A 23,005-nucleotide genomic window follows, 5' to 3' on the forward strand; every position below is an offset into this window, starting at 1 on the left:
ATTTATCCTGAAATGCATAACTTCTACGTATGTTTGTGAATGCTAGTTTTTCTGTCACAATAAATTTCGAACGATCTTGCTTCCGCTCATAGTACTCTTTGATAGGAGTTCCTTCATCTTTGACACCTTCTCCTCAGTCACTAGAATTACCTCAATCCGTGTTTTGTTTTCTCTCGTTTCCTTTTATAACCCCATAGTACATCATATGGATGTAAAGACCTCCTTTTTAAACGATGAACTTGAAGATGATATTTATATGAAACAACCTGAGGGTTTTATAGTCAATGGTCAAGAGAATAAGGTTTGTAAGCTAGATAAATTTCTATATGATCTGAAACAAGCTCCTAAGGAATGACATGAAAATTTTGATGACTTAATCTTATTTAAAGGTTTCAAGGGCAATGAAAGTGACAAATTTATACTACAAACTTGAAAATAATCGTTGCACTATCATGTATCTGTATGTAGATGATTTGTTAATCTTTAAGTCGAACTTGCACATCATAAATGATGTTAAATATATCTTGAGTGCAAACTTCGATATGAAAGACTTAGGAGAAGCGAGTGTATTCTTAGGCATAAAAGTGACTAGGTCTTAAAAGCAAATTTCTTTAGATCAATCTCACTATGTAGAAAACATTCTAAAGAAATATAATTACTTTGAATGTAAACCAGCATGTACTCCTTATGACTCTAGTGTTAAGTTGTTCAAGAACACTGGTAACAGTTCAAACTGAGTATGTGAGCATCATAGGTAGTCTATGTGAGCATCATAGGCAGTATTTGTTAAGCTGCTGACTGCACTAGGCCTGATATAGCGTACGCTGTAGGATTACTTTGTAGGTTCACAAGAAGACCTAGTATAGAGCATTGAAATGCTATAGAAAGGGTTATGAGGTACTTAAAGAAAACCCAAAACCTAGGATTACATTATCAGAAGCTTCCCGTTGTCTTAGAAGGGTTCGGCAATGCTGGCTGGAACTCCCTCTTAGATGATTCAAAGGCTAAAAGTGGCTATGTTTATAGAAGACAGAGCTATCTCTTGGAAGTCCAAGAAACAGACTATCTTGGCCCAATCAACGATGGAGTTAGAAATGATAGCACTAGCAATAGCTAGTGAAAAAGCAGGTTGGCTTGGAAGTCTGCTATCAAAGATTCCCCTATGGGAAAAGACTGTACTAGCCATATTAATCCATTGCAATACTACTGTAGCAATAGCAAAAGTTTAGAACCATTACTACAACAAAAAGAGACGACAAATACGTTGTAAGCATAGTACCATGAAAGAGTTCCTCACTACTGGTGCAGTTAGAGTGGATCATATACGAATTGATGAAAATTTGGCAGATCCTTTGATGAAAGGATTGGCCAAAGAGAAGGTTTTCAAAACATCAAAAAGGATATGACTTATGCCTATAGAGAGATGAATTACTGTGAGGAAAACCCAACCTGTAGATTGGAGATATCAAAAAACAGGTTCAACGAGTAATAACTGATCACAAGTGATATGTAGTGAATAATGCTAAAATGAACACAGAGTTCCCTTCTTATGACTTAGAGTTTAAGCATGATATCTTGAAGCGTAAAGAGATTTAACTTAGTTCTTAATGAGATCTATACTTGATATCAAGTGAGGTACCTAGCTACAAGAGTACTCTTGATAGACTTACTTATGTGAATGTGGAAGTGGGGGTCGCTTCCTATGGAGTTTTAGGCAAACTCTTTAGAGCGTTCACTAAATCGGGATACACGTGCTAGGCCTTAAAGCATGGACTTTCGAACTACACCCCAATGATCCTGTGTGTGGGATGTTGTTTGAGAGAGAGTTCAAAACCATGAGTTACTCTAGTATATTCTGAATCATCTACACTACGTAAAGGTTCAAGTTGTAAGACACCTTCGTTTATGCACAATGTTGTATAGACTGATATTGCTCGACGAAAAATACTTTTCTTATATTTTTAAATTTTCAAGTGGGGGATTGTTAGTGAAAATTTAAGTTTAAAAAGAAAAAAGATATTTTGAGAATCCCACAATGGTAAGATTAGGGAGTGAGACCTCACTTTTATACTCCCACCTTGAGTTGTGGATTTGGGCCCCAAAGGGTTCCCATGTTTTAGAGGGAGTGAGGAGATACGATAATATGGATACAGTGGAAATTCTACTTGTGTGTCGTCGTTGTTCGTCTGGTCGGACAAACGAACGAGACGAGATGAGCATGTGGCAATTGGCTCACAAGGCCTATAAAAGGCACAAGTCTTTCAACAGTTTGATCATCTCAATTTCATCCTTTACAGTTCTTTCTCTCTCGAACTTCTTTTCTTTTCTATTTTCCGAGCATCTCAATTCTAATGCGTGTGTGTTTTTTTGGTCGGGTGTAGTGTATCTCCTATCGAGACAATTTTATATATTATGGGTTGTTTTATCTTGGGGACAACGTGGCAATTTCGAAGAGCTGCTTGCACACTTGGACAGAGTCGAAAACATGTTAAAGAGAGTGAGATATATGACTCAGCTGGTATCAAGTTTTTGTTTTGCAAGTTCTATTTTCTTAACGACTACTATTTTATATTGTTTGCAGTTATCAAATCTTGTCCATTGAAGGGTAGTTGTTCCAACAAATTTTAATCACAGTTGGAACTAGCTACCCTCTGATGGTGAAACTCGATAGCAGCGAACAATCAGGAACCAGCGGTCATAAAAAATGTGGAATCTGCAAAACAAAAACTCGTTACGGCTGAGTCACAGATCTCGCTCTATTTAAGACGTTTTGTGGCTCTGCCCATGTGTGCAAGCAGGCCAACGGTATTGCCACATTGTCTCTAGGATAAAATAGCCTAAAAAAGGTCTCGATCGGAAATGCACTATCATTGACTGAAAACTCACACCGTTAGACTGATTTGCTCAAAAAATGATTGGAAAATGTAAAATTGGAAAAGAAAAGAGGGTTGAGAGAATAAAGAGTATTCTGATTGAGATGGCTAAAGGCTTGCACCTTTTATAGGTGCAGAGAGCCAACAGGAAAAGATGCAAACAACGCTCGGCCACAGAACGTGTAGAACCGCAAATTGCGTGGAGCCACTGAACGTGTGTGCTAAAGACTAGACTGCGCTAATCACGACACGCAGAGTGTTGAAAAAGTAATAATAAAATAAAATAAATAAAATTAATTATAACAACTTTTTTTTTCAAAAAATAATCACACACACGCTCGCCTCAGGTAAGTCTATCAAGAGTACTCCTATAGCTAGGTACTGCACTTGACATAAAGGATAGATCTCATTAAAAATTGAGTTCAACCTCTCTTACGCTTCAGGATATCATGCTCAGACTCTAAGTTATAGAAAGGGAACTCTGTATTCGTTTTAGTATGATTCATTATATATCATATGTGATTAGTTATTACTCGTTTAACCTGTTTTTGGAATCTTCAGTTTACAAGTTGGGTTTTCCTCATATTGATTTATTTTTCTATAGACATGAGTCCCATCCTTTCTAAGGCTTTGAAAACCTTTTCTCTGGGCAGTCCATTCGTCAAAGGATCTGTCAAATTTTCATCAGTCTGTATATGATCAACTCTAATGGCACTAATAGTGAGAAACTTTCTATTAGTATTATACTTACGATGTATTTTTCATATGTTTTCTTTGAGATAACAGTTCTAAACTTTTGCGATAGCTACATTACTATTGCTATAGATCAATATGGCTGGTACCAGCTTTTCTCATAGAGGAATCTCTTATAGTAGACTTCTAAGCTAGCCTATTTCTTCACTAACTGTTGCTAGTGCTATCATTTCTGACTCCATCATAGATTGGGCTAAAATAGTCTGTTTCTTGGATTTTCAAGAGACAGTTTTGTATGCTATATTGAAAATATAGCCACTCGTAGCTTTTGAATCATCCAAGAGGGAGTTCCAGTCAGCATCGCTGAATCCTTTCAGGACAGCGGGAAACTTCTGATAATGTAATCCTAGGTTCCGATTTTTTTCAAGTACCTCATAACCCTTTCTATAGTATTATAATGCTCTATACTAGGTCTGTTTGTAAACCTATAAAGTAATCTTACAGCATAAGCTATATCAGGCCTAGTGCAGTCAACAACGTATCAAAGACTACTATGATGCTCATATACTCAGATTGATTAACACTGTCATCAGTATTCTTGAACAACTTAACATTAGGGTCATAAAGAGTACGTGTTGGTTTACATTCCAAGTAATTTTATTTCTTTAGAATCTTTTCTACATAGTGAGATTGATCGAATGAAATTATTTTTTCTAGACCTTGTCACTTTTATGCATAAGATTACACTTGCTTCTCCCAAGTCTTTCATGTCGAATTTTGCACTCATTGTAGAGTTGACATCATTTATGACGTGCAAGTTCGACCAAAAAATTAATAAATCATCTACATACAAACACATGATGGTGCAAAGATGTTATCAAATTCATATAAAATAGAATGAATTAAATCTAAAGGCTCAGAAATCCTAAGTACAGATTTATGTGGAGTTTTAGTAATTTTAGCCAGATTACAATACTCGCATTTATCAAATTCATTCATTGATAACTTAGGTGTCACTTCTATCCTAATCATGTTACTAATTAATTTCTTATTAATATGACAAAGTCTAGTATGCCAAACATTCATAGAACACAATATATACACAGAAGATTTTATTTTATTAATGTCTAAATTTAATATGAACATTTCCTCAATTGCATACCCCTTCCCTAAGAATACATTGTTTTTGGTATGGGTATATAAATATGCCTCTATGGTATGAGTAAATCCAACCTTGTTGAGGAGATAGCTTGAGACCAAGTTCTTTTTTATCTCTAGAGTATGCAGAACATCCTTCAACGTGAGGGTCTTCCTGGAGGTAAACTTTAGTTCCACCTCATTGGTTCCAGTAACTTTCGTAGAGTGGTGATCTCCCAACAGAATATTCTTATCCTTAGTTTCAGTATAAATTTTAAATAGACTAAGGTCGTGACAGATATGGCGCGTGGTGCCAATGTCTATCCACCACCCCTCAGAACCACCAATCACATTTACTTATGTGATCATGGCAACTAACGGTTCCTCTATCAGGTTCGACTGACTAAGGATAAGAATATGTCCATATTTATTACAGTTAAAGCAAAGGAACTGTACTGTTTCTCCCGATGGGGGGTTTTTGCTTTTTTTATTGGTTCGCTCAAACCATAGTTCTAACCTTTCCTTTTTATCCCCTTGGACTTTTGGTCAAACTTTATCATGGTAGAGGCGGATCTCCCAAGTACGATGTTCACCTCCTCCCTCTTGTCTTGCTTCCAGGCTGTCTCCTCAATCCTTAGCCGGGTAATAAGACTCTCCATGGAAAAGTCCATGGTTTTATGACTCAAGGTCTTCTTAAAATCTTTCCACAAAGGGGGAAATTATTATTTGACTGTGCTATCTTCGTCTAGAGGAATTGTTCATCTAGAGGAATACCTTCAATTATTATTTCATGGGCTATCTTATGTAGTTCATATGACTGGGCCTCCACAGATTTGTCATCTATCATCGGGAGCTTGAGGTAACAACCGACAACATATTTTTTCGACCCAGCCTCCTCGATGCCATATTTCTTTTGCAAGGCATCCCAGACTTCCTTTGTTGTCTTCATCATATTGTAGTAGTCATAAAGATCATCAGTCAAACAATTTAATATAAATTTTTTTTCTCTTCCCAACCAGCAGCTTTTTCTATTTGTTCTTCAGTTGGATCTTCTATCGAAACGGTTGGCTTATCCGTGGTATAAGCCTCAACGACTTTCTTGACAGTAAGGAAAAATAGCATATTTTGCTTCCACCATTTGAAGTTCGCTCCTTTGAATTGGAATGGACGGTTGAGGTCAGATGTCATAATGTCGTTGTTAATTGTAAGGGCCATTACAAAATTGGCAGACAACTTTTCTTAAAAATGTTGGAACCGACCACCCTCCAATGGTGAAACTAGACAGCAGCGAACAGTCAGGAACCGATGATCATAAAAAATGTTGAACCTTCAAAATAAAAACTCGTTACGGGCTGAGTCACGGATCTCGCTCTTTTTAAGACGTTTCAGGGCTCTGCCCAGGTGTGCAAGCAGGTCAACAGTATTGCCACGTCGTCCCCAAGATAAAACAACCCCAAAAAGTTCTCGATCGAAAATGCACCATAACCGATCGAAAACTCACACCATTCAGACTATTTTTCTTGAAAAATGATCGAAAAAATGTAAAACTGGAAAAGAGGGTTGAGAGAATAGAGAGTATTCTGAGATGAGTGAATGAATGAGATGATTGAGATGGCTGAAGGTTTGCGCCTTTCATAGGTGTAAAGAGCCAACAGGAAAAGACGCAAACAATGCTCGACCATAAAATGTGCAGATCCGCAAATTGCATGGAGCTACTGAATGTGCATGCTAAAGACTTGACTGCACTCATCGCAACATGTGGAGTGTTGAAAAAATAATAAAATAAAATTAATAATAATAATTTTTTTCAAAAAAATAATCACGCACATGCACCTCGCCACATCCGATCGGAATGTGGCGGCATGTGGGGTTTCTACCTGTTGCGAAATCGACAATTAAAGAACACAAAAAGAAACGTAGAGATAGAGAAGATTGACACAGAGATATACGTGGTTCACTAACAGTGTGTTAGCTACATTTATGGGCAGAGGGAGAACAATATTATTTGAGAGAATGTTTTCAGAAATTACATCAAAACGACGCCTCTAGGGTTAAAGAGTTTATATAGCGCACTACTCTAAACCCTAGGGTCAAAAATGTAAATAACTACAAATATATAAAATGCTGAATATGAAACCTCCGTACTTGGTTGTTTGAAGCACCAACAAACAGATTCAAGATATTTCAATAAATCTCCACCTTGACTTGAATTCTCTCCTAGATAACAGATGTACCAAATGCAACATAAATCAATATCGCCAAACGTACCTAGACTTCTGATGCTTGATTTTTATGAAGTAAAATTATGGATGATATGCAATGGTGAAATTGTGTTGTGCACTCAAGTTTCCTTGGCGGAATCCAAGTTAAATTCCACTGAGTTTCTTGGTAAGTCCAGGGTAGAACTCAGGGACTTGTGAAAACAGGTTGCGTTTGTAATATTTTATGAAAACTTTACAGTAACCGGTAACTCAAGTGGGTTTGTTGTTGATTGCGTTAATGAAAAATAAACAAATGCGGCAGATTTGAGAAAAGTCAGTTGTGTGATAGATAACTGAGTATGCGAGTGAACGGGTTGAGAAGATCTTTAGCTAGCATTACTTGGGAATGCGTCAAACTATGCGATCATGCTACAACCATGCACAACAAGTCATTTTCCAATGCAATTGCGATGCTCCTAAGTCTAGGACACATGTGTTGAATGAAAAAGTGTCCATAGAGCTTATCCCTAAGTCTCTACTCTTGTCCTATGTGATGATGCAAAATGCATAAAGGCAAGGTAACCGCATACAATCATATCCTATCTCTAGGATGCATGCGATGCATTGATAGTAAATCTGACTCTCCCGAGCCTAGATTCTAACCTGACCTTCCCAAGCCTAGATCTTATCCTTAGACTACCCTCCCGATTATCTCTAATGGACGAAGGAAGCATACACAATACACATAATCACATAGAGTGAAAATTTCCTAGTTGTGCTAGCTAAATACTTCTCAACTCATTCAACTAATTTAGCTATTCATGTGTAAATAATAGAGAGTGAACAGATATAGAGAAGGAAATTTCATTTCGATAAAATGAGTGGAGTACAAAATAACAATGGAAGTTAAAGGTAGAGAGCCTAGTATCAATTCCTTGTTGACCGAGCTTTTACACTATAGATCTCTATTCGGTTCCAAAGATGTTCCTGCTTTTGCAGACGTCTGCCCTCTCTCTATCCTTGAAGCTTCCGGCACTCTCCCAAGCTTACCAGAACGATCTATCAGCACCACCTTCCTCTCTCACGTCTGCCTTAAAATGAAAGACAAACTATGAATAAAGACGTGCGAACCGAAGTATGAAATTTCGAACTGTTGAACTGCTTTTCTGAAGGTTGCCCTTGGTATTTATAGAACATCCAGAGTGAACGGCGGCTTCTCTCTCATGATTGTATGGATGGGACGGCCTTAATTCTCCTGACTGATGCGCCGAATTTTTGTCACCAAAATGCTGAATGTACTTGTTATCATTAATCGGTTGTCAACTTAATTAGGATTCGACTGTCATCAGCTTTTTGTCCCATCACAATTAATTAGCCTTTCACCTTGATGTGCCCACCATATTGCGCTGACTAAGTTGTGGCAATCCTTATCGGGCGAATATTTGCGAACATGATCACCGCAAAGCCTTGCAGTAATGCTGCACTCGACCAATGATTTCCAATGATCGCAATTTACGCCTTGTGTCAATGCATATTCTGCATAAAAACACAAAAATCAACTGTGCCTTTGCGATGAACGCATGCGGCCACAATATAATAAACTTAATGCTTTTTGGACGTAATTTAACATATTTTATCAATGCAAGCCAACATTATTTAAGAACTTAACACTATGATAACATTCATGTCTGCCCGTTATCAACTTCTCCCTCATGCCTCAAAGTGTCCCGCAAAGGAGACCATTAACAATTCAAAACATTCAGCAAGTCCAAACAATGTTGGAACTTGCCTTGTGAAACCGGTTTGGTGAACATATCAGCAGGGTTATCACAGTACCAATTTTCATCACTTTAACTCTCTGCTCACCTCTTAAGAAGTGAATCTTACATCTATGTGCTTAGTTCTCTCATGATGAACTTGATCCTTGGCTAGGCATATTGCACTCAAACTATCACAATATACAATAGCTTGGTCATGATGCAAACCAAGATCACCAACTAACCCTCTCAGTCATATTCCCTATTTAGCAGCTTCTATCAAGGCCATGTACCCTGCTTCAGTAGTAGACAAAGTAACTATAGGCTGTAAGGTTGCCTTCCAACTAACTACAAAACCACTAAGAGTGAACACATAGCCAGTCATAGACCTCTTACTATCAACATCTCCAGCATAATCAGAATCAAAATAACCGGTCACCAAACACTCTGTGCAATTCCCATAAACAAGACTAACATCAGATGTACCTCTAAGGTAACGAAAAATCCTTTTAACGGCTTGCCAATGCTCCTTCCCAGGTTGACCCATGAACCTGCTGACAACACTAACAACATGGACAAGATCAGGCCTAGTACAGACCATAACATACATCAATCTTCCCACTACACTAGCATAAGGAACTCGAGACATGTACTCCTTCTCAGCTTCAGACTGTGGTGAAAGCGCAGATGACAAACAAGCATTTACAGCACTAGAAGTATCTATAGGCTTAGTTGATGACATACTAAACCTGGACAATATTTTCTGAATATATCCTTTCTGCGACAAGAAGAGCTTATTCTTATCTTTGTCCCTATAAATCTCCATACCCATAATTTTTTGAGCAGCACCCAAATCCTTCATATCAAACTTAGCATTTAGAAAATTCTTCAATTTCAGAATATCAGACTTGGACTTTGCAGCTATGAGCATATCATCTACATATAAAAGTAAATAAATCATCGAACCATCATCAGTTTTGTTATGATATACACAACAATCATACGGACTCCTGTTATAGTCAAGTCCAATCATATAGCTGTCAAATCGTTTGTACCATTGCCTTGGAGACTGCTTTAACCCATACAAAGATTTCTTCAACTTGCAAACATAATCTTCTTTACTTGGATACTGGAACCCATCTGGTTGGGTCATATAAATCTCTTCCTCCAACTCTCCATGTAAGAAAGTTGTCTTCACATCTAGTTGTTCAAGTTCCAAATTCTAATGTGCTACTATAGCTAGTAACACCATGATAGAAGTATGTCTGACTACTGGTGAGAAAATCTCATTATAATCAACTCCTTCCCTTTGTGTAAACCCTCTAGCAATAACTCAATCTTTATATTTAATGCCCTTTGAAGATGATATTCCCTCATTTTTCTTGAAGACCCATTTACGAGTGACAATTTTTCTCTCCTTAGGTTGTTTAACTAATTCCCAAGTCTGATTTTTGTCAAGAGATTCCATCTTATCCCTCATAGCAGTAAGCCATTTAGCAGACTCCCACATGACACAGCTTCTCTATAGGTGGATGGCTCATGAGGATCCACCTCTTCAGCAACCTACAATGCAAAAGTAACCATATCTTCAAAACTATACCTCACAGGAGGTCCAACACCAACTCTTCTAGCTCTATCATGAGCTATGCTCGGTTGATCTACTCGCGATCTAGAATTCTCAGGCAAATTAACTTCTGACGTTCTAGGCACATTAATTTCTGGATGCACATCAGTTTCTGTAGTAATGTGTTGATCTTCTCCACCTTGATGTTGTAATTCATTCACAGCTGAAGTGAATTGCATCTCCACTTGTTTATCAACACTACTATTTTCTCCCACATCAGTAGACGTCACAAAAGGCTTTACAGTTGAGTTAAGCATGGAATTTTCATCAAATATCACAGTCCTACTAAGTATGACTCTATTCTCAGAAGGTGACCAGACTCTATATCCCTTAACTCTATCCACAAAACCCACAAATATACCCTTTTTAGCTCTCGATTCTAATTTACCCTCATTAACTTGATAGTAGACAGTACAACCAAAAAATTTTAATAAAGAATAATCTGTAGGCTTACCAGACCACACCTCGTAAAGTGTTTTACAATCAATAGCTGTGTGAGGTCCATGATTGCTCAGATAACATGATGTATTTACTGCTTCTGCCCAAAATTTTCTAGCTAACCCTGCATTAGAGAGCATGCATCTTGCTCTCTCCAACAACGTCTAATTCATACGTTCTGCAACCCCATTTTACTGTGGAGTATTCCTTACAGTGTGATGGCGAACAATCTCCTCAGCTTTATAGAACTCATTAAATTCAGATCCACAGAATTCTAGACCATTATCAGTTTACAACCTTTTGATCTTCTTCCCAGTTTGATTTTCAATCAATATCTTCCATTACTTGAAATTCTTGAAGGCTTCACTTTTATGTTTCATCATAAAAACCCAAGTCATTCTTGAGTAATAATTAATTATCGACAAAAAGTACCTACTGCCTCCAATAGATTCAACTTTGGAAGGTCCCTAGCAGTCTGAATGAAAATAATCAAGTGTCCCTTTTGTACGATGAACACCTCTTGGAAACTTGCTGCGATGGAGCTTCTCAAATACACAATGTTCACAAAATTCAAAATCCTGCACCTTGTGCCCACAAAGAAGATCTCTTTTTGATAGAATTTGCGTCCATTTTTCACTAATATGACCAAGTCTCATATACCATAACTTAGTCATATCATCCTCGTGAACGACCGACGATGCAACAACAGCATAACCTGTTATCGTGGAACCTAATAGAAAATACAGTGTTCCACGCTTTATGCCTTTCAGAACTACCTTAGAACCCTTATAGACATACATTGCTCCACCATTACCTTAAAAAATGTAACCCTTTCTATCGAGTACACTAAAGGATATCAAACTCTTCTTCATTAGTGGAACATCCCTAACCTCTTTTAAAGTGTAGAAGGCACCATTATGTGTTCGTATCTTGACTGAGCCGATTCCAACTATCTTGCACACAACACCATTAGCCAGGCTAACATTCCCTCCATCTATTTCCTGATAGGTTGAGAGCCACTCTCTATTTGGGCACATATGATAAGATGCCTCAGAATCAAGAACCCACACATCATCAGAATGTGATTGTTCATTCACAACTAAAGCTAGATCTCCTTCAGAATCGATCTCGACTTCTTCAGAATCAATCTCAACTTGTGCAATAGAGGCGGATGCTTCCCTTTTGTCACTCTTTTCCTTCTTTTCCTGATTTCTTTTTATCAGGACATTCAGTTTTCCAATGCCCCTTTTCTTTACAGTAGTTACAAATATCATCTGATCTAGAACCCTTTGACTTCGAAGACCTTTTATTCTGGTTTGACTTCTACTTACCAGAATTCCTATGTCCCTTGCTTCCTGTAGCAGCTAACCCAGATGCCTGACTTTCTGTAGCTAAACTTCCTACATTCTGACGGTCCTCTCTCATAAGCAACGTGGACTTTGTATCCTTTAAGGTCAGAGTTTCTTTGCCTCCAATATACGAGTCAACGAAAGTCTCATAAGACGATGGCAAAGATGTCAACAGAATTAGGGCAGCATCCTCATCATTAATCTTAACCTCTACATTATGCAAATCTAATAAAATTTTATTTAATTGATCAAGATGGTCTCGTAGAGACGTATCTTCCTACATACATAGATGATACAAACGTTTCTTCAGAAACAACTTCTTGGTTAAAGATTTCTCATGTAAAGACTTTCCAACTTCAACCAAAGATCAGAGGCAGTTTCTTCATCTGCGATCTCAATGATGACGTCATCAGCCAAACATAGCATGATCGTCGAATGAGCCTTCTCCTCAAGATTCTGCCACTCTTCGTCATCCACGACAGCCTTCTTTGACTTACCTATCAGCGGCGCCCACAACCCCTACTGCTTTACCAGGGATCACATCTTGATCTGTCATAAACCAAAACTGTTCCTCCTGGTAAATTTTTCGATCTTTACGTTCACGCCAGACATCTTCAATTGTCAAACAAATGCGAAATTTCGGAAAAAAAAAAAAAAAAAAAAAAAATACCCTAACAAGGCTCTGATACCAGTTTGTTGCGAAATCGACAAAATTAAAGAATACAAAAGGAATGTAGAGATAGAGAAGATCGACACACAGATATACGTGGTTCACTAACAGTGTATTAGCTACGTCCACAGCAAGGGAGAATAATATTATTTGAGAGAATGTTTTCAGAATTAACATCAAAATGGTACATCTAGGGTTAGAGATGTTATATAGCGCACATACTCTAAGCCCTAGGGTCAAAAATATAAATAACTATAAATAAATAAATATGTTGAATATGAAATCTAAATAGGTTGTTCGAAGCTAAATACAGCGAGACTCCCGTACTTGATTATTCGAAACGCCAACAAACAAATTCAAGTCATTTCAACAATACCAATATTCACATTGATTTATCTCCACACTCCCTCTATAAGATAGATATCCCTTGGGGCCGAAACTCAAAGTCCAAGATGGGAAGTAAATGAAGTAGAATTCACTCAACTTTTGTGGATTCTCAAAAGCCATTTTTTAAAAAACTCATTTTCACCAACATCAGCTTCTTCATTTACTGGTGGCGGAGGGCTTCATTGACAGAGGAAGGGGAGCTGAGAACGACGCAGAGCTTGGTTCCAAGGCGGAGCTTGAAAATTTGGCCGTAGATCTCGGCCAAATCGGCGAAGGTGTGGTGAAGATTGCCGATAAAAATGGAAGTATCCGACCAGCGGCAGGCCAGGGGGCCTGGAGGCAAAGAGGGACGCCGGAATTTGGGTCGGAGCCATAACAGAGCAAAAACAAAGACGAAGATAAAAAGAACGGCAGTTGAAATTTGTTTGTCTCCGTTGGAATAGTCTACGGACCAAAATGAGAAGACAAAGGGAGCCGAGACTGACGTACCAATTATTGATGGGAGGTTTTCTGAAATTAATTCAAGCTCAAAAATATCTTGACACGATTTTGATTATTAACACCCTTTATTATATTTTTCTTAAAAAATAAAAGAAAACAAAACAAAACAAATACGTGGACGTTTCTATAGATATTTTCATATGAGAAATACTTGGCCACAAAAAAAGCCACATTTTTTTTTTTTTTTAAAAAAAAAGTAACACATGTCAACTTTTCATTATGTGCGGCAGGAGGAGATGGATACTTAAATGGTGCAACATTTACAGCTCACCTCAACTGTGGATATTTGAATTTTTATCCAAATCAATGTTATAAGTACCCGACTAGAAGAAAAATCCTTTTAGTGGCAACTTTTTAACAACACATAGATAGTAAAATTCTATTATCAACAAGCAATTTAAACTAAAGCCATTAAAAGTTTTTGCAACCGTAAACGACTCCACTAAATATTAATAAATTTTAGCAACATAGGTTATAGTGTCATTGAAAGTAGAAGCTTTATTCTAAAAACATTAGGCCATTTTTTCGATTTCTCACTCCCCTTCATGATTTTAATTTTACAACTTAGCTTTGAAAGGAACAACAATGGCAGATGTAGAAACCACCAAAATTAGTTACTGATACAGAGTGAAATGAGATAGCCTTGGCGTTGGGATGAGAATAAGAGGCCTCTTCATCTTCAAAACAATTCCAAATTTCTCCTCAACTTCCATTTTCTCACCATCTTCTAATTTCCAATCAAAAGAATGCAAAAGTGTAGCAAGCAAATACAGTACCATTCTTTCCGCCATAGCTATCCCTGCACAGTTTCTTCTGCCGGACCCAAATGGGAAGTAACGAAAATCACTTCCACTGAAATCGAATTTTCCATTCAAGAACCTTTCTGGGTTGAACTCTAGTGGATTTTCCCATTGGTTGGGGTGTCGTTGAATGGCCCAAACGTTGATGAACACTCGAGAGCCCTTTGGGATTGTGTAATTGGCGACAATGGTGGTCTCGCTTGGGCAGTGCGGCACAAGTAGAGGTAGGATAGGGTGTAAACGCAAAGTTTCTTTCATTACGGCTTTGAGATATGGCAAACTATGAATGTGGAACTCTTCCACAATATTGTCTTCTCCAACAACGACGGCGAGTTCTTCCTGTGCTTTCTTTAGAGTTTCTGGATTCTTTATCATTTCTGCCATCGCAAACTCTATAGTATTTGACGATGTATCTGTCCCGCCGATCACCATATCCTACCACACATATTGCCAAGAAACAAAAAAAAACTTGAATTTCTTAATTCAAGTGTTGCCTTATAATAATGTAATAAAATTTAAGCATTAGTTACGAGCTCCATTCAAGAACTTATTGAATTTTGAGATTGTTATAAATAGCTAATAGACCTCGTTTAATAACTATTTGTTGTTTTAAAAAATTCATCTTAAACTTTGACTTATTGATTTATATTCTTTGTGTTTTTTTAAAATCTAAGTCAGAAACTGAAAAAAAAAAAAAGAAAAAAAGAAAAAGATGTTTCTAAACTGGTTTGTGTTTTATGAAATTATAAGGAAAGAAACACAATTTTCAAAAAATGAAAAGAAAAATCAAATATATATATCAAACTTGGCCTTATTTGTTTTTTGTATCTACTTTTTTGGAGTGTTTTCAAATTCAAGTTAAGTTAGAACAATTCTAATGTCTGTCATTATTATTGTTGAATTTGCTTATGAATACAAAGATGAAAACCAATATGATAAAAGAAATAGATTGAGATTCCCTTAAATAAAAATTAACTCTATGGAATAAGTAAGATTTATTAGAAATATGTTTAAAATTAATTGAAAAAACAAAAATGTTAACAAAATCTAATGTAGTATACACAACAAAATAGTATTTTAACCCTATTTTAATCTTGAATATCAAAGTGATAAACCTGGTAATATAACATTTAAAAAAAAGAAAAGTGAGTTAAAATTAGTTACCATGAGCAAGGCTTTGAGGTGGGTCATGGTGAGAGGAGTCTTGGATTCTCCATCTTCTTTCACCTCAAGTAAGAATTGCAAGAAATCATTCTTCTTAACACTCCTACTGTCATCTTCACCAACAATTTTCAATCGTTGATCTATCATTTTCTCGAAAATCCTATCAAATCTCGGAGCAAGCTCACGCATCTTCTTCTCAATGCCTTGGAGGTCGAATCGGGCCAAACTTGGAAAAAAATCCGAAACATTAGGCTTACCCAACAGCTCAGTCATGTCCGAAACCGTCTCTCGAAACTCTGCCGCAAGACCGTCTCTCTGCTCCCCTTCTACTGACCCACCCCACAACATGCTCGTAACCACGTTGAAAACCGTCAAAAACCCTTGTTCGCCCACGTTCACCACCGATCCAGCTCGTCGGTACAAGTGAGCTATCGTGTTTCTCACCTCTCTACGGCGGAGCTCATAGACAGAGTCCAAAGTCGCGTTGCTTAGCATCTTCAACACACAAACTTTTCTTAACATTCGCCACTCGGGTCCATACGGGGTCCAAACTATGTCGGAACCACCATATGTGGCAGCTTTACCCGCATGTGGAACATCGCGATTGGCAAAGGTGACATCGTGGTCTTTCAAAACTTCACGTGCTATCCACGGTGAATTTACTATTATACCTACTTTGTTGCCAAGTTGGAGCTTTAGTATTGGACCATATCTTTCTCCCAATTTGGTGAAGTAGGTGTGAAGTTCGGGGTCGAGAAAAGGGAGGTTTCCGAGGAGTGGAATGCCCCAAGGACCCGGTGGAAGCGGCATGTGCCGGTGCCTGAGTTTTAGATAGAGGAAAATTAGAAGAGCGGCGAAGACGGTGAAGAGGAAATTTGAGGTGAGTTCTTCCATGGCGGAATGGAGAATGAAGGAGAGTTTGGTGAAAAGTTTTGTAATGTTGGGGAAGGTCGGCAGAAACAAAATCTGGTGGAGACAAGACATGTGAAGAATCTATGGCTCTGCCTTTACCTTCCCAAGAGGATCAATCATTTTTTCCAAGGACAAAAGAAAAAAAAAAAAAAACTTAAAATTTGTGATATGACCTTTTTTTTTTTTTTTAATAATACTTGTGCATGAGTATGTATCTCAGTCGTATTACATAAGAAAGAAATTAAAATATATATTTTTTTAAAAAAGTAAAAAAGATTTATCGGAGAAAGTTACAAAATATAGATTATTTTTGAATAATGACAAAAATGGAATATATAGGAAAGAATTTTTAAAAATAGGTGGGAATAGAAAGTATTGACAAAAATAGTGTAGAAGGGGAATCGTGTACCTTAAACTTTAATCCAATCAAGAACCATTTCAGCACGGACGGTGGATTGGTCAACCACGTACTCTTCGATCGGGTCCACGATTCTCATAATCGTGGATCGGGTCCACAATTACTTTTTCTTTGTTAATTAATTATATATTTAATTGTAAATTATATTTTTTTTCTTTTTTACTCAATTTAACTGTTTATTTTCTAATTTTCAAGTAATCCTCATTTCTCTAATTCTCAATTTTAATCAATAAAAAAAAAATTGACTTCACTAAGTAGTATATCTCTCTATAAATAAATAAATAAAGATCTCATGATACTGGAGAAAATTTACAATTAGTTCTTTATTTGAAAATAGAAGTTTATATGAAATTTGAAGACGACCTCCTGGCCCTTACCCCACATGAGATTGTCTTCGTGTGCCTCTAAATTAGCTTCGCCCTGTTGCCGTTATCGTCTACGATAAATACTCTTCGATCAGTGTCACCAACATTGAGTCGTCTTGTTTGTTGAATAATAATTTCTATGTTGACCAATGTTTGGTCACACATTGAACCTAACTCTGGTAAATCGTGTTGTACGGAATATTGTTGTACTTCTTCGATAAAATTATTCTATACGACGAAAAAATTAATATTAAACAATATTCGTATCATATATTTGAAAAATGTCTAATTTTAAATCTCTTACCATGCAGTAATAGTAAGTGCCGTCAGGTGTGATAAATCACCTCGTGATTGAATTGTACTAGGAAAAGTAGTCGTCTGATACAACTGGTGTATTTGTTATTTCTCCCTATGTACAACGATCATGTCGTGCTTACTAGTAAGGTATATATATATATTCTGCATGAATTCGACGCCAGTCTTGGTCGTGCTTACTTCTCAAATCAATCTAGTGTAGTTCTGGGAGTGTATAGCACAACGAAGGTACCGTTTGTCGCAAACCGAGCTGTCTCAACACACGATCTGGATGATGTCACTCTACTATATGGAAGCATATAAGAGAGCTAACGATCAACCAGATGTCTTGACCATCATGACAGTAATCAGGTAGTGATGACCAAATGTCTTGCGTGTATGACGTCCAATTAATCTGACAAAAAAAAAAAAAAGAAAGATAATTATACACCCAATTAATCTAACCAAATGTTTTAAATATTTATTTATATATACATTTGTTACCTAATTGTGCATCAGTCTGTCAAATATTTTTCGGTATACTAGCAACATATTTGTTGACTGTTCAAAGGCAGCTAATACACCACTTCATCTAAAATTATAAAAAAATACAATTAATTTATATTCTTACATAAAATGATAACGAAATAAATATATAAATGAAATAATACCTGAAACTAAGTGGATGATGACCTGGGGCCTGTAACTGAACTTGTAGTGCTATAATTGAAAATCTATCATAAGCCCATACCTGTAGTAGTATCAGCGACCCTGCTATTTCCAACGCTTGTGTATTGGTAGTCCGAGAAAGTTCTCTATAAAGCCATGCAAGATAGGTACCACCCCATGAGTACATATCAACATGCTCCGAAATTAGACAATAGAGGAAGAAACATGAAATGTATAGAGTGTTCGACTTGTTAGCGAACAAAAATCCCCCAATAAGCTGCATAATGTATGCTCGTGTATACCTACGTATGCTAATGTCGTCGACATCGGGAGGTAATTCTGAAAACTAAGACACCAACCATGGAATACTTAATCTTGAGGCTTTCAGATCATCTGGTAGAACGCCCAAGAGCTCGTCACAAATAATTTTCCAATTATATTGTAATGAACCTGTCAAAGGTTCTCCATCCACTTGTAACCCAAACTAAATGGCAACATCCTGCAACGTAATCGTATATTTCCCACAAGGCAGGTGAAATGTGTGGGGTTTTGGTCTCCAACGCTCAACTAAAGCAGTAATGAGGTGCCAATCAAGTTAGATAAATCCGATCTGTGCAACCCAAAAAAACCAGACTGTTCAACATAGAGAATAATATGTGGATCAGATGGGATAATATGTTGTGCAGATGTCTCCCTTCTCTGACAACCAAAAACTACGATAAAAGAACTATCCTATATTGATTGCTAACAATGGGTATTTTGTTGATATAGTTGTACAAGATTAGAAAAACTGGATTCCATTACCTAAGAAGTTCAAATTACATTACATAACAAAATTACATTAAAAAACACAAGTAAATAAAAAATACAATTATATAAAAAATACAATTACATTAAATATACAATTATATTAAAAACACAAGTACATAAAAAAATACAATTACATAAAAAATACAACTACATTAAAAGCACAAGTAAATAAAAAAATACAATTACATAAAAATAAGTATATAAAAAAATACAATTACATAAAAAATACAATTACATTAAAAACACAAGTATATAAATAAATGTATGAATCAACCCAAATAAACAAATCTATAAAATCTCAAATATACAAATTCATATATTAGAAAAAAAAAAAAGAAAAAGTTTTACCTAAGGCGGATGGCGACAAAGGATAGATCGGCTCACGGCAGTAGAGGGTAGATTGGCTCACGGCAGCGACAGTAGCAACAAGATCGGAGACGGCAGACGGTAGAGATGACAACCCGCAGCAGTGAGAGGAATAAAAATGAAGAAAACGTTTCGGATGGGAGGAAGAAGAGGAAGGGCACGAGTTTAAGGACCACGGTACACGACTTAGGGTAATCATGGATCCCGTCCACGATTACCTGGTCAACACTGCATGACTGTCTATGTGGTAGTCTGCGCGTGCCAGATCACAGGTAATCGTATATCCGGTACACGATTTAGTTTTAATCGTGTAACGAGTACACGATTACAACGCCTATTTTTGACAATATTTTCTATCCAACCTTATTTTTGTTAATAATTATTAAAATAAAATTATTTTTTAAAAAAATCAGATTTATCATGTGAAAAAATATTAGTATTTATTATTTATTATTTATATTTTTTGTCTAACTCAATTATCTAATTAATGTGTATAGGTGACAAATTTTTTGTGAGACTAGATATTTTTTTATTTGTTATTTCTCAGGAATTACACGGGGAATAAATGTAATGGCACCGGCCTTCCTACCTCTTTCCTATCGAAGAGAGGACATAAAAATACATCATTGGATATTTTTATGACTAAAGAGAGGACAAGAAAGTTGTTTTTTTTCTCTCTCAAAATGTAAAATAATCATTAAATTTGGCTGAGTCCAAATAGGGTGACCCAAAACACGTCGATATATTAATTTAGTTTTGCTGTTTTCGCCATTTTTGTCTTTTCTTTTACTTCTTTTTTACACCTTTATTATCACTGTCTTCGTTTTCTTTTGTCTTTTTCTACTTTAGAGTACATATATTTCAAAACCATCTAATCTACCATTATATATAGATAATTGTCTCTTCACAATTGCTCATGCATTTGAAGTTTTGGCATCTTTAAGGACTGTTCTTTCTCGTAGAAAGATATCTTTTCAACTGGTATTCTCCCACTCATCTATGATGAGAAAGTGAGGATAATTAAATTGGGTAGTTATTTGGTTTTCTTTCGCCTAAAGGATAATTTAAATGACTAGAATTTGTGGACTAATAATATAATGAAGGATATAACATGTTAAAGTAATTACAAATATAGCAAGATCTATCTAATGATAAACTTTATCATTGATAGATTTTAAGAGTTGGACCTAAATTTTGCTATGTCTATAAGTAAAGACATGAAAAAATTAGATTCCTTCATGCACTTCCATGGTGGCAAATTGTAAGGAAGAAGCATCATGGGCTACATGCTATATGCAATACTCATATTCCCAAATGGATTAAATCCATTGAAAGCTAAGGCTAATCGAACATTCCTTGGGTCTGAAGCAAATTCAGGAAACTCTCTATCAAAACATTTCCACCATTCAACATTAGTTGGATGTCGCAACACACCATTAGTTTCAACTCGTTTATCCTTATGCCATCGCATCTCGAAAGCAATGTGTTTTGATGAAAACAATCACTTCAACCCTGGTATTAATGGAAAATGACGTAAAATTTTGTTTGGGCTCTTCTTATTCTTGTCATCCTTTATTTTGTATCGAGACTCACCACACGCTGGACAACTTTGACAATTAGAATATCTTTTCCAAAATAAAACACAGTCGTACTTGCAAGCATGAATAGAATCATATCCTAGTCCTAGGTCACGTAATTTCCTCTTGGCTTCATAAAAAGAACTAGGTAACCATGCACCAGTTGAAAAGACATATTTCAACAAATCTAGTAACATATCAAAGGATTTATGACTCCAATTATTGAGAACCTTAATATGCATCAATCTCACCAAGAAGTTCAATGAGGAACATTTTGTACAACTAGGGTACAACGGGTTATGTGCTTCATCCATCAACTCCTCAAAAATGTTTGAAGTATCCTTTTGTTCGATGTTCTCAGCCATTTCATCTCCAAAGTCTTCTTCAACTTCATCATATGCTTCTTCTCTCATCGGTCCTTGCAAATTATTTAAAAGATTGAACAACTCATCATTATCATTGTGTGCAGTAGGTTCTTCCCTTAATCCATCATCCACTGAATGAGCTAAAGGAGTCTTGACTCTTTGAAATTGAGCTAAATTTACCGGTTCTCCATGATAAATTCATTGACTATATGAAGGAGATATTCCATTAGCAAATAAATGTCATTCTACTCCATCTAATGTTTGAGACATTGAATTCTGACAATTTTTACATGGGCATCTCGTTTTCCCCTCTCCATTTACATGACACTTTGCCACTTCCATGAATTTCACAACTCCGTCAAAGTACTCTTTTGAGAATCTATCTCTAAGCTTAATCCAATCCTTATTCATCATTGAACCAAATGAATAAAGCATGTTTAAGTTTTGGCTATATGAAGGAGATTTTTCATTATCTCTAAGTGCCTTTATGATGAGAACAAAAGAGAAATCACTACATTTCTAGTGTTCCTTTTTACTTTACAAAAGAGTTGGTCTGCATCAAGCATGTGACGAGAACATTAGTAAGGAAAAATGGTCAAATATTTACGATTGTGAACTTTGATTGATAAAAGCTAAATAAATGAAGATAAAGGGTCAAATGTTTTCCATTTTCTAATTTTACTAGAGTTTTTTTAAAACGACTCTTTACTAGATTTTTTAAAAATGATATGATATCAAATTTACATTTACCTATCAACTTAAGTTTTTCAGGTCAATCGATGATTTAACACTAGCAAGTAAAAAGTGTGAAATTTAATTAATTTTCTTTAAACATCCTTAGCAATTTCATAAAAAAAAAAAAAAAAAAGGAAAGATTAAACTTCAATCTTAACAAATGAATATCATGTACACAATTAAAACCAAAATACAGAAATAATTCATCCTTCATTATATTCGAACCAAAGATAGAATAACAATTTCATTCATAAACAAATCTATATCCTAATTCGAATCTGAAATAAAACCATCTATCAGAATAATAACACAGATACAACCTATGAATAACATTTATTAGAAAAAAAAAGCAAAGAAAAAGAACCAACCAGTGCGTGTAGTGGCAACAGTAGTGTGTGACAGCGTGTGTTGGCGTTTGGTATTGGAGCGGTATCCGTTTGTGTAAATGATGGAAGGAGAAAGGGAAAATAATAGGGAAATGAGAGGAGCGACTGAAAATCGAAGAAAAAAAGAAATGGATGGATCGGAAGGGGCTAGGGGACGGAAAAGGGGAGCGGAGGGACGGAGGAGAGGGGGATGGGAGTGAGGGAAAAAGAAAGGGAGAGACGGAGGGGAGGGGGCTGAGTGTAGGGGAAAAGGAAAGGGAGGGACGAAGAAAGGGGAAGGGAGGACGAGAGGGGGGGGAGGAGAAACAGAAAGGGAGGGAACAGAGGGATTGGCCGAAAAATAGAAGAGAAAGAAGAAGGAGGGATTGGGGGTTGGCCGAAGTGGGGGTGGGGTCGACTGGAGGGGAAAAGAGAAGGAAAACGAAAAGAAAAAGGTGGAGTGGAGGTCGGCTGGAAAAGTGAAGAGAAAGAAGAAGGGGGTGTGGGGGTCGGCCGGAGGGGAAAGGAGAAGAAA

At 36.5% G+C, this 23,005-nt stretch overlaps 1 protein-coding gene and 1 long non-coding RNA gene across 6 annotated transcripts; both read right to left on the reverse strand.

Moving 5' to 3' along the window:
• Positions 1-14,045: 14,045 nt before the first annotated feature.
• LOC120067210 (flavonoid 3'-monooxygenase CYP75B137-like) lies at positions 14,046-16,626 on the reverse strand. Its single transcript, XM_039018715.1, has 2 exons — positions 15,595-16,626; positions 14,046-14,865 (listed from the first exon to the last, which is right to left on the reverse strand). Exons 1-2 carry the CDS (start codon positions 16,576-16,578, stop codon positions 14,245-14,247), a joined length of 1,605 nt encoding a protein of 534 aa, XP_038874643.1. The 5' UTR covers positions 16,579-16,626; the 3' UTR covers positions 14,046-14,244.
• A 593-nt stretch (positions 16,627-17,219) lies between these two features.
• Positions 17,220-22,730, reverse strand: LOC120092924. 5 transcript variants are annotated; one of them, XR_005486221.1, is made up of 7 exons: positions 22,474-22,730; positions 19,411-21,423; positions 18,555-18,862; positions 18,255-18,398; positions 18,088-18,175; positions 17,594-17,998; positions 17,220-17,517 (listed from the first exon to the last, which is right to left on the reverse strand). It is a non-coding gene; the product is annotated as an uncharacterized LOC120092924 (long non-coding RNA). The 5 variants fall into 5 exon arrangements; XR_005486218.1 differs by having other exon boundaries at positions 19,411-21,923; XR_005486220.1 differs by having other exon boundaries at positions 18,559-18,862; positions 19,411-22,730.
• Between the last annotated feature and the right edge of the window lie 275 nt (positions 22,731-23,005).

Source organism: Benincasa hispida, chromosome 12, assembly GCF_009727055.1.
Source record: "Benincasa hispida cultivar B227 chromosome 12, ASM972705v1, whole genome shotgun sequence".
NCBI classification, from domain to species: Eukaryota; Viridiplantae; Streptophyta; class Magnoliopsida; order Cucurbitales; family Cucurbitaceae; genus Benincasa; species Benincasa hispida.